A 15,785-nucleotide genomic window follows, 5' to 3' on the forward strand; every position below is an offset into this window, starting at 1 on the left:
TCCCCCATGGTGTGAGCTACTGGACGGACGTGTGGGAGACTCCACGTGAACCTGCAACTGAAAACTAGACTCACAGAAAGAGAGAGTGAGTGAAAAAAGGACGAGACAATGGAACAGTATGTACACTGTGGAGCGAGAGAGACCTTCAATGACCAAATACAATACAATTCTGAGTCATATTACAATTGGTGCAAATGTTTAATCCTTTGTCTTGACAAGAAGTTACATTCAGTACAAAGAGGTTCCATTATTCTTTATTCCTTGCTTTACATGATGGTTATGTAGGCACAGCATACAAATTATGTCACAGGCTGAAAGTAAACCCTGAAGCGCCTTGAGCAGCAAATTACAGTGAAGTGCCAAGTGTTGTAAGCTTCAACATTAAAAGAGCTTTATGGTTTTAAATAGAAGCGTCATGGAAACAGTACTTCAGTACAAAAATCAATGCCCAAATATGGATGGTATCAACAATAACATATATAGCAGATATATATATATATATATGGAATTTCAATAGGGAGCAATCCCTGACATCCCTGATTTTATACCATTAATACACTTTCAATGACATCAGTAAACATATAGCAATAAATAACTATTTTAAAGTTATAGATTGTGTTCATACATACATATTAATACAATATAAGTACATATTGCAAACATTGTTATAATTATCTTGTTAAAATTTTTATAAATTACAACAATATACGAGTTTAAAAATATTTGTATCTTATATATTATCTTTCACTAAGCACCTCCCCTGAGCAATAATTATCCAATCACAGCTTCGTGACTCGATGGAGTAGGAACGTCAACATATCCTGCTACAAAGCCAATACGTCAACTACAGTGTTAGTCTGGAGTTACATCTCAGGCCATAGCATTAACTGGAACCAGTTTGGGGTTCCAGGTTCTTTACCATAACATCTTGTTTACAGAACAAAAGGTCCAACTAGCTCTACAGTCACTAAGGAGGCAGGACTTTGCAAAGGGTCAATCCCCTAAAGATGCTCCATGTCCTTGCATGGTGCATCGTAGCCAAGACATTTTAACTTTGCAGATGAGGCCCATTGCTATGCAGAGTCATCACCCGTTTTCAATCAAGTTTTCAGTATTTCCACCGGGTGTTTGGAAGGCTCACTGTGGCAAAAACGTATTCACTTCATCAGCAGAGTTCTGCCACTGATCTCTGGTGGTCACAGATCAATACACCAGTGCCGATACCCAGAATGCCTTATGACTCAGTGCTAAAGTTAATTACCGATCGCCGAATTTAACGCGGCATCAGAAAGGCTCTGAAGAGAGCTGAGTTAATTTGTTTGTGTCATTAAAATCTAAAAATCAGTGATCAAAGTTTTTTGGAGTGCTTCAAATATCTGACCTCATTAATTCAGTGTCATCAATAATAAGCCATAAGTACTGAATTTCACAGCTCATAATATCATGGTTAAAATCCAAAGTAAACGTACAGAACAAGCAACATTTTAAAATGTAAAAAAATGTTGCAATTCAATTTGAAAGTCAGCGCTGAGGTTTCCTGGTTGTTGTGCAATCCATGATGCTTTCAGGGATGGTTTGGCCCGTGCACTCTCTTGAGGTACATATCAAGATCAACAGTATACTTTCATCGAAATGGAACGTCTGTAAAAACAACATTGCAACTACGTGGCTGCGTGATCTGACTCCAGATCCACTCATAACGTGGCGTCCACACTGGGTGGAGACAATACAATCAGTGCTGCAGGTGAAGAGAACCAGTTTCACCACTATTCAAGACATTTGTATTTCAGATTTGTTTGATTTGTTGCTTTAAAGATGATTATTTGGTTAAATGTGGGTGGACATAAGTTGCCATGTAGACCTTACAAACAATTAGAACTTAACATTAGCGGGTATTTGCAGGTTTTACAGCCGATAGATTTTTTGTATTGATCAGTGGAAGGAATTTATGTGGTGGGTTCAGAATAGTTCTGCAGGTCCTGTCTATGCACATTGCAGTAATAAGGGTTAAATATTGTACATCACTCCCGGCTGGAACATCAGAAACGTTACATTTAGATTTTGTGTATATTGCTGTAGGAGCTTTGTGTTCCTCATGGGCGTTACACCTTCTCTGCTTCTTGGGAGATCTTCCGAGACGACAGTGGCTTCTCGTCTGAGGTGTCCACCGGGTTGTCGTAGCCCTGAGCCTCCTCCTCGACGTGCTGGTGCCTCGCAAAATTCACAAACACCTGGAATCACAACGACAAGGAGACAAATACTTAAAGTTTAAAAAAGCAAGAGAAACACTTATAGCACACTGACGGGCCTGAAGATATTTACTCTGCCCCTCAAATTTTAGTTGAACCCTTAGTGAACGCCAGTTTGCCATCTTTGACCGGCTGAGAAAGAGAATAAAACAATTTCTTCTCTCCTTGTCGCCCGTTTAAAAAGCTGTGTGTATTTCATTGTGCCGTAAACATAGCTGGAGTCCCGGCTTCTGTCTTTGTTCCCTTAGCATTAGCTGGGGTGAAACTATACAGCGATTTTTTTTTTACTCTGCAGAAAGAAGCGACAAAGAGGGTCGTGTGAAATGATAAGAACATTGCTTTTTCATTAAAAAGCTTTTCAGGGGCTGTGTGATTATAAAAGGACACGAGAATTACTAGATTGTATTTTTTCAAAATTTCAATGAGCGTTTCCATGAAAAATTACCCGTCTCGAAATTAAACGGGACAGAGAATAAATACAGGGGTCGGCGCAAATCAACAGAAATGAACAATAGAATCTTTTCAGGCTTTTGTTTGTGAGAAGCTGCAGAAAATAAAGAGGGGGAAATAAAGATCAATCCCGTCTGCCTTTGAAACTTCTGGTTTTAATTAGCCCATGAATATAATCTGTGTCCCGATAAAGTCATGTTAACTACAGAGAAGAAAAAGTCTTATTAGAGTTTGCAAACTTGATTTTTGGAACAAAAGGAGTTGTTTCTTCAATTAATGTGATGCATCTTCTCCTCATTTCCTGTTTGTCAGTGAAAATAGGGACAGGAGGCAATTTGAAAAAATGTAAATATAATTTGTCTCTCTGACTTGTATGAGAAGATACATCTCTTGTTCATGTGGAAAATGCACAGTGGGCGTCTAGCTCTGTTGAGGAAGTTCCTAAGATTTCATTCAAACAAATAACGATTTTTTTGGGGACTGGGGCACCTACTGTAGAGATATTAAGCTACAGACAAAGAAACTGGCAGGTACACGCTCCTGGTGCTGGCAGCTGGTTTGGTGTGGAAGAAGTCTAACAGGAGACTGCCTCATGAGTAAGAGGTGAGTCACACCTTCAGCACGCCTCAGGCCGGAGCCCGCCTGTGTTTGTGTGATGTGAGACCATCGGCAGTGTGTATCAAGGTCAGAGTTGTCAAGCCATCATATCAGGGGAGAATGAGGAAGAGGATAAGAATGACAGTAGCAACAAATACATCGTCTGCCCATCTCTGTCGGCCTCTGACCCTGCCAGCGGCTGATATTGGCTTGATGTGCCGAGGCATGCACAGCATTTCGTATTCATAGTCAAGGCTGTAAGAGAATGTACAAGTGACTTTCTGAAAAGGATTTAATGATGCAGCTGACAGCGTTTTTGACTGAGACGACCGTGGTGAATCCATCCCCGGCTGAGAGATGTGATTTTCCTCTTAATATACTTTCTGTATTTAGCCAACCATCCATTCATGGCCGCAGAGTCATGCGCCAGTGCTGCTGAGTGACATTTTCTTAATAACAGATGGATACAGGCATTAATTACATTACAGAGGGTGCATTGGGTGTTTATTTGATGGCCGTCGAGGCAGAACAGAGGAGGTGAAGGACACTGAATCACCCAATTAACTTCCCCTTTATGTCACAGGAGTCCGAGCACAATGTGAAATGGCCCAGATACATGGCGCTCACATGTTGACACACTGCCTTGACGGTACACTGACTCTGAGAAGTCTGCTAGAGTCTTGTTCTGAAAGTAAACTTAGAGCAAAGTGTATTTAAAAAAAGATTTAAAAAGGGAGGCACAGGTTGTGTGCCTCATGTATTGAATTTTCTTAGACACAGTTTAAAGCTGCAAAAGTAGTTTCTCCATTTTAAGTTATTATGGGCAGCTCAGGCAAATTCACAGCAAGAGTCGAGTATTTCTGCAGATTTTTTAAGGATTATTTGACTGTTTTAACAATTTATTAAGACAGGGTAAAAATTGCATCATGAAATATAATTCATTGTGGCTTGTACAACATTATAAATCTCTCATATTTGATATTTTTACACTTATTTAGACTTGAATACATCCTAAATAAAAAACTCCTACACACTCTAGGATAACTTCACTGAGACGTTGTTGTGTTTGACCTGTTCTATATAACTGTTGGAAGCAACTCAGGGCATTGGGGCTTTTACAGTTATATTCAAGTTGTTTTTTTCAAATTTATTCATAAGGGCTGGAACAGATTTTTACTAGAATGAAAAACAGTGGGGTATTCTGTGGGTGATATTTTCTACCTCTTAAAGGGTCCTTGCCTGAGAAAGAAAATTGGCACAATCCATTCCAGTTAAACCACATTTGAGTTAAACTTAACATTGCTTTAAAGTGGATGTGACGGACCTATCAGCTGTTTCACTGGCGCAGAGGTGACACTGTGGACCATTGTCAACACACAGAGCAGCAAACACTCCACAATCCTGCCACACAATCTGCTCCTGAAAGACGGTTCAGAGAGTCACATTTTCCTTTCATACGGCCCCGTTCTGTTGTGCACTGTCTAAGCCATCAGCGATAAGGCCTGAGCTCCAGGCTGCGTGGATCAATATTAATTGTAGTGCAAGTCGGGTGTTACACTATAGGTCAAGGCTCTTCTCTATAAATCACCTGCTGAAAGGTGACTGTCTCGGTCTCAACAGGTTCTACTGTCGTCCCCTCTGTGACCCCACTGGTCCAGGTCTGATTTATTTACTACCTCTGATCTGGTGAATATTGACCAATGCAAAATGTGGGGCAAGCTTCTCGAGATAGAGATAATAAATTACTCAAGATTAGAGGTAATGGTATGAAAATCTGATGATGAACCAGACTGGGTTACAGCATTTAACATTTCCTCTATTCCTCTACCCCTGAAGGGTACTCACGATATTTAAATCTTGTTGAAAAAAGGCTTCCTCTTGAATTAACAATGAGTTGGTCATGGCAACACAATGCACACACAAGTCAGGCACTCACGTCTCGGTCTGGATTTCTTTCTTTTTTTTTTATCCTATAAGAGGTTATTCCCCCCCCCCCCCCATATGCTGGAGTGCAGCGATGACCTTTCCGGACCCCTCCGAGGTCATCCTCACCTCCCACCTGGTCATCTGCTGCTGAGCTAATGGCGGGCCTGCAAGACCAGACACACTCACACTCTGCTCAGAGTGCCTGATCGCATCAGATCCCCGGGGCCATTTCGAAAAACACAAGGTGAAGCGAGTCCATATCTTAACAATCAGAGTCGGCTGGTGAATTTCGACAGGAATAAAATGTGGGCTCTGTCTGGGGGGGGGGACTTTGTGTGTGTGTGTGTGCATAAATATATATATAATCTCAGTCTTGATCAATACTGGGAGCTGGTGGCTGAACTATAGCTACACAAAAGTCTGCGTGGTCCTCATTGGTCAGTCTGACAGGCTAAATGGGAGAAGACAATGTGTGGGCAGAGATAAATCCTTTAAATCTTCTCCTGGAATGAGCAGACTTGCATTAACTGAGAGCACTTAAAATGCTAAATGCATTGATTAACGGCCTAATGATGTATTAAACTGAGCCGTTACTCCAAAGAGTTACAGTAGCACAATAGAACATGACCCCAGATACCCCCACCTATATTCTGCTTGTGTCAGAGGTGACATCTCGAGTCAAACTGCACATCCTCTGCTTCTGCTGGAGCTGCAACCAGCTAGAATTCTTATTTTGCTTTCGGGCATTATTATAACAAGACTGAACAAATCCACTCCCATGCTCAGCTCCCCTTCTTTTTGTCCAAGGGAAGAACAAACAGCTCTCCCCTCTGGATTCAGGGAAATAACACTCAATTTGAATTAGAACTGAATCATCACTGCGTCTGTGCCTTGACTAAAAACCTTTTGGAAAAGAACAAGGTTTCCAGTTCAGATTACGAGCACCTAAGGCAATGCAGAAATCTTTCACACAGTTTTAACTGTGGTTAATTGTTCATTGGAAACCGCAACCGTAAATACAATGCATCTATTACAAAAGCATGGACTCTGTGTGGGTAAGGCCTTGTTAGTGTTTTGCAAATACATTTCACCTGTATCTAGTAGTGAAGATAGGTTTATAGATAGTAATACATGTACTGCTGGCTTTCTATAGGAGTAAGAATGGATGGACAATGTTAAGCATGTGTCTATTTGATCCAGAGACAATGAAGACCTGAGAAATATCAACCAAGTCATATTTAATATTCAATAATTAGCTCCTCTGTTGAGTCAGGGTTTCAAAAATCTACAGAAATAAGAAAAACAACAAACAATAGTAGAGTTTCCATGGGCCTTACCTGATCTAGAGTGGTCTGTGACACAGAGTAGTCCTCCACACCAAGCCTCTGCTGGTGGATGGTGAACTGGCTGAAGATGGAGGCCAGTGCTCCCTGTGTGTACGGCAGCTGGTACTGCAGCGTGTTGTGATGCTTCTCCTTCAGGACGCTGCCCGAGAAGGTCTGCAGGACAAAGTCCTCGACGGGCTTCAGGGCCGGAGGAGAGCCGCCCACCCTCACGATCACCGTGTAGCCATCTCCAAATCTACAACGAGCGAGCTCAGATAAGCATTCAGTGCAAAGACAGGGGCGACAAGCAAGCAAATAACATGTGGCCAGTAATAACTTATCTCCTGTGGTCATTACATGACGCGCTGAGCTGGAGGAAAGGTGAGTCACAGGCAGTTGAGAGCAAAAGTGGCTTCAGAAGAACAATAACAACTAAGTAAACTTTTGTATACCTGAGTATAAGTATATAGTAAAGTGGCTAGGTCACATAAAAGTAGGTGCAATAACAATTTCCCTCCAGCAAATGAAAAGGAAAGCATCCATTTGAATCAAGTAATAAGCAGAAAAAACACAGGATATCAGTTTAGAGTCTATACAGGGTCAAAACAATGAGAAACACAGAAACAACGTTATGTCGGGGTGATGCTGCCACAAAGAGCAATAACTCATGAGACACCTATGATAGGCTGCACAAATTATTATGTTTTATTGGGAATAATGGTTCAAATTAGATATAATGTGAAAGGGGTCACTTGAAACAATCATTTGATGGAAATGAATCACTCCACTCCGCCACTCGAAGGAGAGTTTAAGGATATTTCCGCTCATTTTACTGGTTTTACGTCACCATTAAGGCTCAACACTCATCGACATTGCTTCAAGCAGCAGCCGGCATCTGTCTCCAGCATAAATGGGTCTGAGAAACCCAGAGCCAGATGTTTCCCTCAAGGGCTACTGGAAACCAAAACAGACTTAAAAGGATGATAATGAATTTGCAAAAGCCTTGAGAAATACAAACAGAACAGTTGCTCAGTGATACGGACATGTAAGTCAGAGTGAGGATACCTGACCCAGGCATCTGGCTGTTGAAATGATATTCAGGTTGGATTTTTTTTCATACTGCATATACTTGTTTGTGGAGGGAAACATCAGGCTTGGGTCGGGTTCAGACACAATAAACAGAAAGCGTGTTGGACCTGATTCGAGCTCGTACTCTAATGTAAATATCCAACTGCTGGTGACAATAATAATAAGTTGATCATGTGTAAGTGTTGAGTTTGCATCTAGCTCCACTGCCTTGAAGTGACAATAAATCAAATATTACTGCTTTAATAACTTTACCATGAAAGAAGTCTGAAGACAAACAAGCTAATTTCAATATGATAATTAATGCAGAGAGGATATGAACCCTTGCATCATTGAACAACTATCGTTTTGAAAACATGTCAACGCGCTCTACTGGTAAAACTTTACAACATGAACAATATCCTGCACATAAAGTGTTGTCACTGATGAAAATGGGCCGTAGCTAAGCTCTAAAGCTAATTAGCGTTCTGCATCTTCCCATTTCTATGCTTCGTCTGGTGAGCACCGAGTAAGACTCTGTGCCTTGTTATTCTGTCGTTAGCACTCTTATGACCCATTGTTTTCTACCTAATTAATTCCCTAATGTTGGATTTACTCATGGAAATGTCCATTGTGGGCTAGTGCCGAGCTACATGCAACGAGAGTCACGGGCCCCCTTAGTGGCAATTAGCGATATGGTGGATAAACTGCAGGCCTGCGCGATCCCAGAGGGGGTGAGAGGGAGAGTGGAGCTCTCTGCTGGTGCTGAGACACACAATGACTGGACCCCATGGGTAGCACAGCCTCTTTGGTTAAATCTGTGAGTTCCGCAGTGCAAAAATAGTGTAACTGTGCATAAATTGTAAAGGAAATTACTTATTTAATACTCATTTCCATTTAAAACGCATCAGTATCTTTTAAATGCTGCTTTTAGGATTACATGATGGTGAATGGACTTGCGGGTTCGAATCTTGCTGGAATTTTGAGGATACATTGTACATCAACAGCAGCTGACATCTGAAACCTATAACCTGCTACATCAATACAACTGTGACCCATAACCTCTCCTGTCAAGAGATCTACAACTGGTTCTGACAAAGGCCTGAGGTGATGAAATGGAAACAAGTGGGTGGTTTTAGTTTTGTGGTTTGATTCTGCAGTGAACAAAATATTTAAACCACAAATAGCAGCATATAAATATTATGCACACATTTAAAATTAGCTGTGACATGGGAAACTAAAAGCATCTCAAAACTAGTGTGTAATGAAGCAATGAAGTTGCACAAAATTCCACACACTTAGATATCAGTCTCCTAAATATGCCAATTTTACATCATGATCCCCAAGTTATTTCCCTGGATAATGGGTTACCGATTAAAAAAAATAAAAATAAAAATCCTAGATCCATCCCTCATCTGGATACTCAGCAAAATGAAATCCATTCAGTTGTTTTTATGCTATCTTGCAACTAAACTGCAATTGGCGACAGAGCTCAACGCACTGCATTAAGAAGACGCAGGCGAATGGAAAGAACAACAACGTGCGGATTAAATAAACAACCTCATCAATTTGACGACAGATGTTGCAGATGTGTTGCAAAAAGACACACAACATGCACGTAGAGAAACGTGCCTATAACCTCCTTGGAGGAGATAATGATATACAAAGATGTACACAATTTGCAGCAATGACTGGCGGTTTCCTTTTTCTATATGATGCAACAGACCTGCTATCTTGCAATCCCTCCACAACCTGCCCCCGGCTTATATGGGGGGGGGGGGGGGGGGGGGGGATCTGAGCGCCGTGCCTGCCCTCTGATCTTCTCAGGGGCTGCACACCACGGGTGATCAAAAGCATCCACCATGAAACTCTGAGACATATTATGTAGCACACCTCACAGCAAGTATCAGGATGTTAGCACTTCATTAGGCAGCAGCCGGGTGGACGGCCCTTCAACCGTTCCTAATCGTACTTCACACTGACCTCAGCCCTGCTGCACATCCGCGTGAAGTACTTGGCTTTTCAATGCAGCTGGGGCTTTGTCGGCCAAAGATGAAAAAAAAAAAAACAATCATAGAAACAGGGTCTCAAAAATGACCCTGGTATAATAATTCAGAACAAGTTACAGACAGTAAGACAGAAACGTCCTCAAAGAGTGGTACAATAGGAACGAAAGGGGAGCAATTTTTGTCAAGGTAAAGAAGAACAATGCTACTTCTGAAATATGATGCAAATTTATCGAAAAAAAAAAAAAATTAAATCAGACAAAGAATACACAGACATTAAACACGAGACTAGCTGAGTACTCTTCGGTTCCTCTTTGCTATGTTCCTAAACAAAGTGGTTACGGATAAAAAAATAGTCTGTTTCAATGCGCTGAACTCAAAGGCGGGAAACAAAATCTCCAGTTTCATTAACACATTTCACATTTGTATTCTCAAAATGAGAAATACTAACTATCTGTGCCAAAACCATTAGTAATTCATGACTTTTTTTTTATCGTCAACAAGCTAATGCACCCTCCTGTGAAAGTAGCTTCTGAACTTTTATCTGCAAACGTTCAGAAAAAATTCGACAAGCAGTCTGAGCCTCCACATTAGGAGCCGGATACGTGTTGGCCTTGTATTCACTTAGAATCAATTCAAGTAGCATCAAAGAGTTTGATCCTATCAACCAGAGAAACGTGGAGGACATCATCCCAAATCGTGCTCCTGCTGCTGCCTTGATATTCTGCCAGCAGGCTCCTGCAAAATGTTTCCAATCGCACGGCCTCAGATCTTCCACATTTGTCAACATGCCTCTTCTCTCAGGTGTGTTCCCACAGGCCCTGGAGACGGACATCATGGAGACGCTCCACAAGCCGAGCCAGACATCTCAGTGTAGCAAGAAGTGAATTACAAATTCACCAAAATGAAATAACCCTATGAACAAACCGATGATTAAAGGACTTTATGTCTCAGGTAAACATAGAGAAGAGTTTATATAGTTCTTTCAAAGTTGAGCAGCAGCTGAATCAGGACGCAGCGTTTGTATTGTGAATATATTTTTGTTTTCATTTCTGGATAGTGAGAGGAAGTGGAGACACATCGTCCATCTTTATATACAGTCTCAGTGAAACAAAACGAAACGTGGGGAAGATCAATGCTAAAGATAGAGCTATGGACATGAGACAAACCGGTATTAGCATCATGCCATCCCAATATTCATCCATTTATAAATCTTATTCAGAATAATCGCCTACTCCCAGATTTACAACAATCAAGGGCCTTAAAGCAACTAGCATCCTTCTGCAGCAACAGCTGTAACTTCCACTGTCCCTTAAGACGTCTGATGGTGTTTTACTTGAAATGTAAATACACAATACTCATATCCAGCTTCCTCCGGAACAAAAGCACTTCATTTATTTGAACCATCATTTTACATTAAGTGAACACTGATCCAGTTGTGAAACCTTTTTTTTGCGAAGCTGCATCATTTAGGTTGATTATTATACGATGGGGCAACGACACAGTGTGCAATCAGACACCACGACCACCACAACATCACCGCCGTTGCCACACACCGAGCTTAATCCATCCCGCAATGAACACTGGGACCATCATCCCCCTGGGTTTATTACAGTTTCTGGCTCCATTGTCCGAGGACCCGGAAGCTCAGCCAAAAACAGAAATCCAATCAGGGCAGGCAGCACTGTGGCAAAAGCATTTGGCGAAAATGGTTTGGAGAGAGTGTGGGTAATGAAATGCTGCTTGTTAGTGACAGTAAAGGGGCTTATCAATTAGTTCCTCCTCGTTGTCTCTCCCTCCCGCCTCCTCTTTTATTTCCTCTCTCGGTGCGGTTACTCGGGGGCTTCAGGCAGCACTTTGGGAAAAAGTCTTCCTTTCATATTCATCCTTTTTCCAGTCTGCCTTCATATTCACAGCAAAACAACTTCTTTCATCTGATACGCTGTCTTGTTTCTCCTCAAATAAACTCTGACTGTGTGGGGATAGGCAGGCTGGGATCTTTAAGCAGAGCCTGCACCACACTGTATGGTCACAACAATAGCACTGCATGCATGAGACAGATAATTACTATGTATGATAATAATAATAATATAAAACCAAGATCTTTGCAATTTGAGTTGAGTTGAATCCAACTGCTGAGAAATACAATTAATGGACGATGCTTGAAGTCAACGCTCCCCCACATAGTCACAACTAATCCTACATCTCACATTAGAGACACACAGCGGCTCGGCACAGCACGGCAGAGTCACTGCAATGTCGGTGTGCCGCGGCTCGCTCTTCTTCATTTTCATTATTCTTCCTCAATCCTCGCCTCCACCGTGGTCCGCTGGAAAGTCATTCTTCCATGTAATTTAAAACAAACAGCAGCCAGACACAGATAAGGGCATGACAGGCAGAACAATAATTCTGCAGCCTTCCTTCATCTGGGGGAGTAGAGAAAGGTCACCCTCGCCACTGCCAAACCTTGTATTTGTGTCTGCGGGGGGGGGGGGGGGGGGGGGGGGGGGGGGGGCGGACGCGGGGCAAGGGGTCACGGTGTGGCCACGGTGGTCTGATGCTTTGATCAGGCAGGAAGTCATCCAAAAAACCTTCCTTAGTACCTGGAAGGGGGCCTGACAGAGCTCCAGGCAGGAGCTCCACAGTCAGGATGAGGACCGAGGGGTTGAGGGGTGGATGGGTAGGGGATCTTTTTCTGATCGGTAATCTTACTTTTCAATGTAAGAATGCATAACAGCAGTCAATTTCAAATCTCTACTGGGAACAGAATAACCAGGAACAAAGAATGGTTGGATAGATCATCATCTCTACTTATCAAAAATGAAGGCTCCAGAAAACAAAAAATATTGGTTTTGTGCTAGTTAACAAGTTAATACTTCCAGGAAACGGTGCTGCCTCCAAGTAACAAAGTTTCGCAGTGTCATTACGAGCGGGGAGAGTGTACTCGTGACCTTGGTGTGCCCTTGGTGACAGTTTTCAGTGATAAGTAGTGTCGGACTGCGTCTACGTTAAAGTATATTTACAAGGTGTTTGCCTACGGGATTGTGTATCCGAAGTAATCTTACATGAAGGCCATCATCTGGCCTGTAAAAGTTATTACCGCAGGCGTTTTAAACATGTAGACTTGGACGAGGAGCTAATAAAATACCAGGATATATAGCACCTGATGCAGACGCTGAAGGACTTTATGTAGATCCTTGCAGAATATTCGACTTGAGGCAAAATCTAAGATCTGTCCTAGAGACATACCATCATAAATTAAGATTCCTAGGATCTATCAAGCATTAAAGATGCCTCAGAGATACATACAGTACACGCACAGTATACCATCTGCGCGTCAGTGTTCTTGCACTCTTGACAACACCTACATCGCTGATGCATTGTAAACTGTGGGGAGAATGATTTTGCCATCCATCTTTGTCGGTGACACATACTTAAAAGCCGTACACTATTTTGTTAATGGCACACCTGCAGAGCTGACGCAGAGGAAGTTTATTGGACTCCTCCACGTCAACTTCAAGGGGCGGGGGGGGATCGATCCAAACTTTCAGACGCCGCTCTTGTAAAAACTCTCCCGCGCCCACAGTGCATTACCTTAATGCATTAAAGGCACTTTACCCCCGTACTTTTATAACATGACGTGCTTTAAGCAAGGAGAAAATAGGACTCTGGGCTGTGGTGTGTACTTACTGGAGGTACTCTACGAAGCCGGGAGTATGAACGATATCAATCAGTGGAAAAAAATCCTGCGTCGGCTAGCGGTTGGCCTTCTAAACTGACAAGATTATAGGGGGGAGCTTTCGAAGCTGCTTTTATTGGTTCCTCCACTTCATTTGGGTTTACTTAACACCTGCGATGCCGAAGCACCATTCACGGCCTCTTGCAAAAACATTTTTTCAAACTTTACTTTTTCTCTGTCAGGCTTTCATAAAGTCCTCAAAGCGTGATTGATTTGAGGGGCTCAGTATCGGGACAGGAGAGGAGGATGTTCTTAAAAACCGTGGAGGCAAATAAGAAATGAGTTTAAAAAAAAAATTGCCAGTCTGCTCTTCAGATTCCGACGCCCCAAACTAAATCCCCGGCTCCTCTCACACGGCAATCACCTCTCAGGTAGTCTAAATGGATTATTTGGGCTGATTTGATTGATCTACAGAGGGGTTGTTGGAGCGGCAGAGGGGGCATCTTAGTGATAAAGACAAGGTTACCACCGGACTGGAGGGGGCAGCACTAACAAGCACGTGGACGGCTGGGGTTCGGTACACGCCACCTGAGAGCAGCAGCGGCGGGAGGAATAAATAAGAGTAATGTAGTGAGAGGGTTTTCAAGGAGATGAGTATTGGGAGGGGGGTGATGGGGGAGGGGGGGACATGTATTACATATGAGCATTGGGGGGTCAAAATGTGAGCGCTGCCCCGCGGTGAGACCCTGCACTCCTTTCAGGCGCTCGTGATGAAAAAGAGATGGAGAAGTTGGGGGTGGTGGGGGGGCGGGAGGAGGAGGAGGAGGCAGACCCCCGTCAGCGTTGTAGGTCAGCTGCTCACGTTGTGCGACAATGGTGCGCGCAACCTGCCTGGGCCTCCCCCGCCCTCTCTACTCCAACCCCCTACCGACTGATGGAATTCTTCCCATCAGCCCCTCCGTGACCACATTACGGACGAGGACGTGAAATATCTGACGTACGGCGTTTCAACTTCTAAAAATCTGGATTGATGAGGCCCAGGGTCGCGTGTTAATAAAGCAGGGAGGGGTGCGTGTGGCTGGGGGGGGGGGGGGGGGGGGGGTAGGCCAACATGGCAGCACAAACATGCGGCGGGATAGTGACGAGAAAAGAAAACAGAGGAGACAGTCCTTAATTGCCTTTTCAGTCATTAACAGGGTCCCACACCTCATGAAACATTAATTACACAAAGCGCTGCGGAGATAGCGACGCTTAATTAGAAATTATTCACTGCGTGGCGAGAACTAAGCGATGGCATTTCAGAGGCATGTAAATTGTCCGTGCGAGATCTAAAATAAGAAATGGGTGTCGACGTCATGCTTATATGGATTCCTCTCACACGCTCGTCCTGTGAAGTGCGGTTCCCCGGTACCTGATAGCATGTAGAGTGAAGTGGGACACGTGTTAACCCTCTGTTCTCCTCTCTGCAGTTTGCCCCCCCCAATAGCTCTTACTTATCCAATACCTCCTGTGTGGTTCATAAACTATTTACACCACCCTGCTCTTCACCCTGCAGGCAGGATGTAATTGACACAAAGGATCTGTCTATTACAGCAACATCTGGGGCAGACTGATTGGTACATCGCTCTCCCGTTTTAGCCCCTTTCCTCTCTACCTCCGCTCAGCATCCCTTTTTTTTCTGCCTTTTCCTTTCCTCAGAGGGATCTAAAAACACGGCCGATGATATGACATTAACGCTCTTGATGGGAAATGCCCTTGACCCCATTGTCCCCTCCGTGCTGCTCCAGGCCTTTTGCGCTAATCCCCTGTACGACTTGAAAAATGGTCTGCTCCACCCCCTCATCCCAGGTGTATTGATCTCTCTCTCTCTCTCTCTCCACCGCGTATTCCTGGCTCTTGTGTGTGTGCAGCGAGTGTAATGTCCTTCCTCTTACACGATCGCACAATGGAGTGGTACTAATGTCACCCGACTGTACCTAAGATAATGGATCGTCCTCACTGTTACACGCAGGGCTCGGGGCATAAGTGCCTGGCCCTGGGAAATGTCAGCTGAATATCGGAGAGTGGCGCTGAGTGCTAAGAGTTAAGGGTGGGAGATATCTGTGTTGGAGCCGTAGCAAAACACATTAAGCGGCGGGTACAAAACCTATTAAGGGTGTGCATGAGGACGGAGACGGTGGACATGTAATTTATGGGTCTGGAGGGAAACAATGGTGAAAGGGAGATAATGGTCAGAGATTTGGGAAACAGACTAGACCTTCTGCACGCTGGCTTCATCTATGGATCCTTTCATGTGAAATCAATGCAGTTGTGTTGATTTGTCGACTCTAACAAAAAGGGACTTCTTAAGCGTCGTCAACCAAAACTCACAGGGCTGGGAACGAGTAAGCAAAACAAATTAAAACATTATCCAGATACTTTCCGAATTTAAGAAATCCAAAGTGATCGTCTATTCTGAATCGCTATAAGAAAGCATATAAGAATATTT

At 43.3% G+C, this 15,785-nt stretch overlaps 1 protein-coding gene across 1 annotated transcript in view; it reads right to left on the reverse strand.

Annotated features, from left to right (window-relative positions):
• Window positions 1-179: 179 nt before the first annotated feature.
• LOC128430356 (phospholipid-transporting ATPase ABCA1) overlaps window positions 180-15,785 on the reverse strand; it is a 134,780-nt gene continuing 119,174 nt past the window's right edge. Inside the window, exons 49-50 of the mRNA XM_053416399.1 lie at window positions 6,560-6,803; window positions 180-2,231 (exon numbers count right to left, since the gene is read on the reverse strand). Of these exons, the coding sequence (XP_053272374.1) occupies window positions 2,103-2,231; window positions 6,560-6,803 (373 nt within the window). The 3' untranslated portion in view covers window positions 180-2,102. The remainder of the gene's footprint in view (window positions 2,232-6,559; window positions 6,804-15,785) is intronic.

Source organism: Pleuronectes platessa, chromosome 23 (assembly GCF_947347685.1).
Source record: "Pleuronectes platessa chromosome 23, fPlePla1.1, whole genome shotgun sequence".
Lineage (NCBI taxonomy): Eukaryota > Metazoa > Chordata > Actinopteri > Pleuronectiformes > Pleuronectidae > Pleuronectes > Pleuronectes platessa.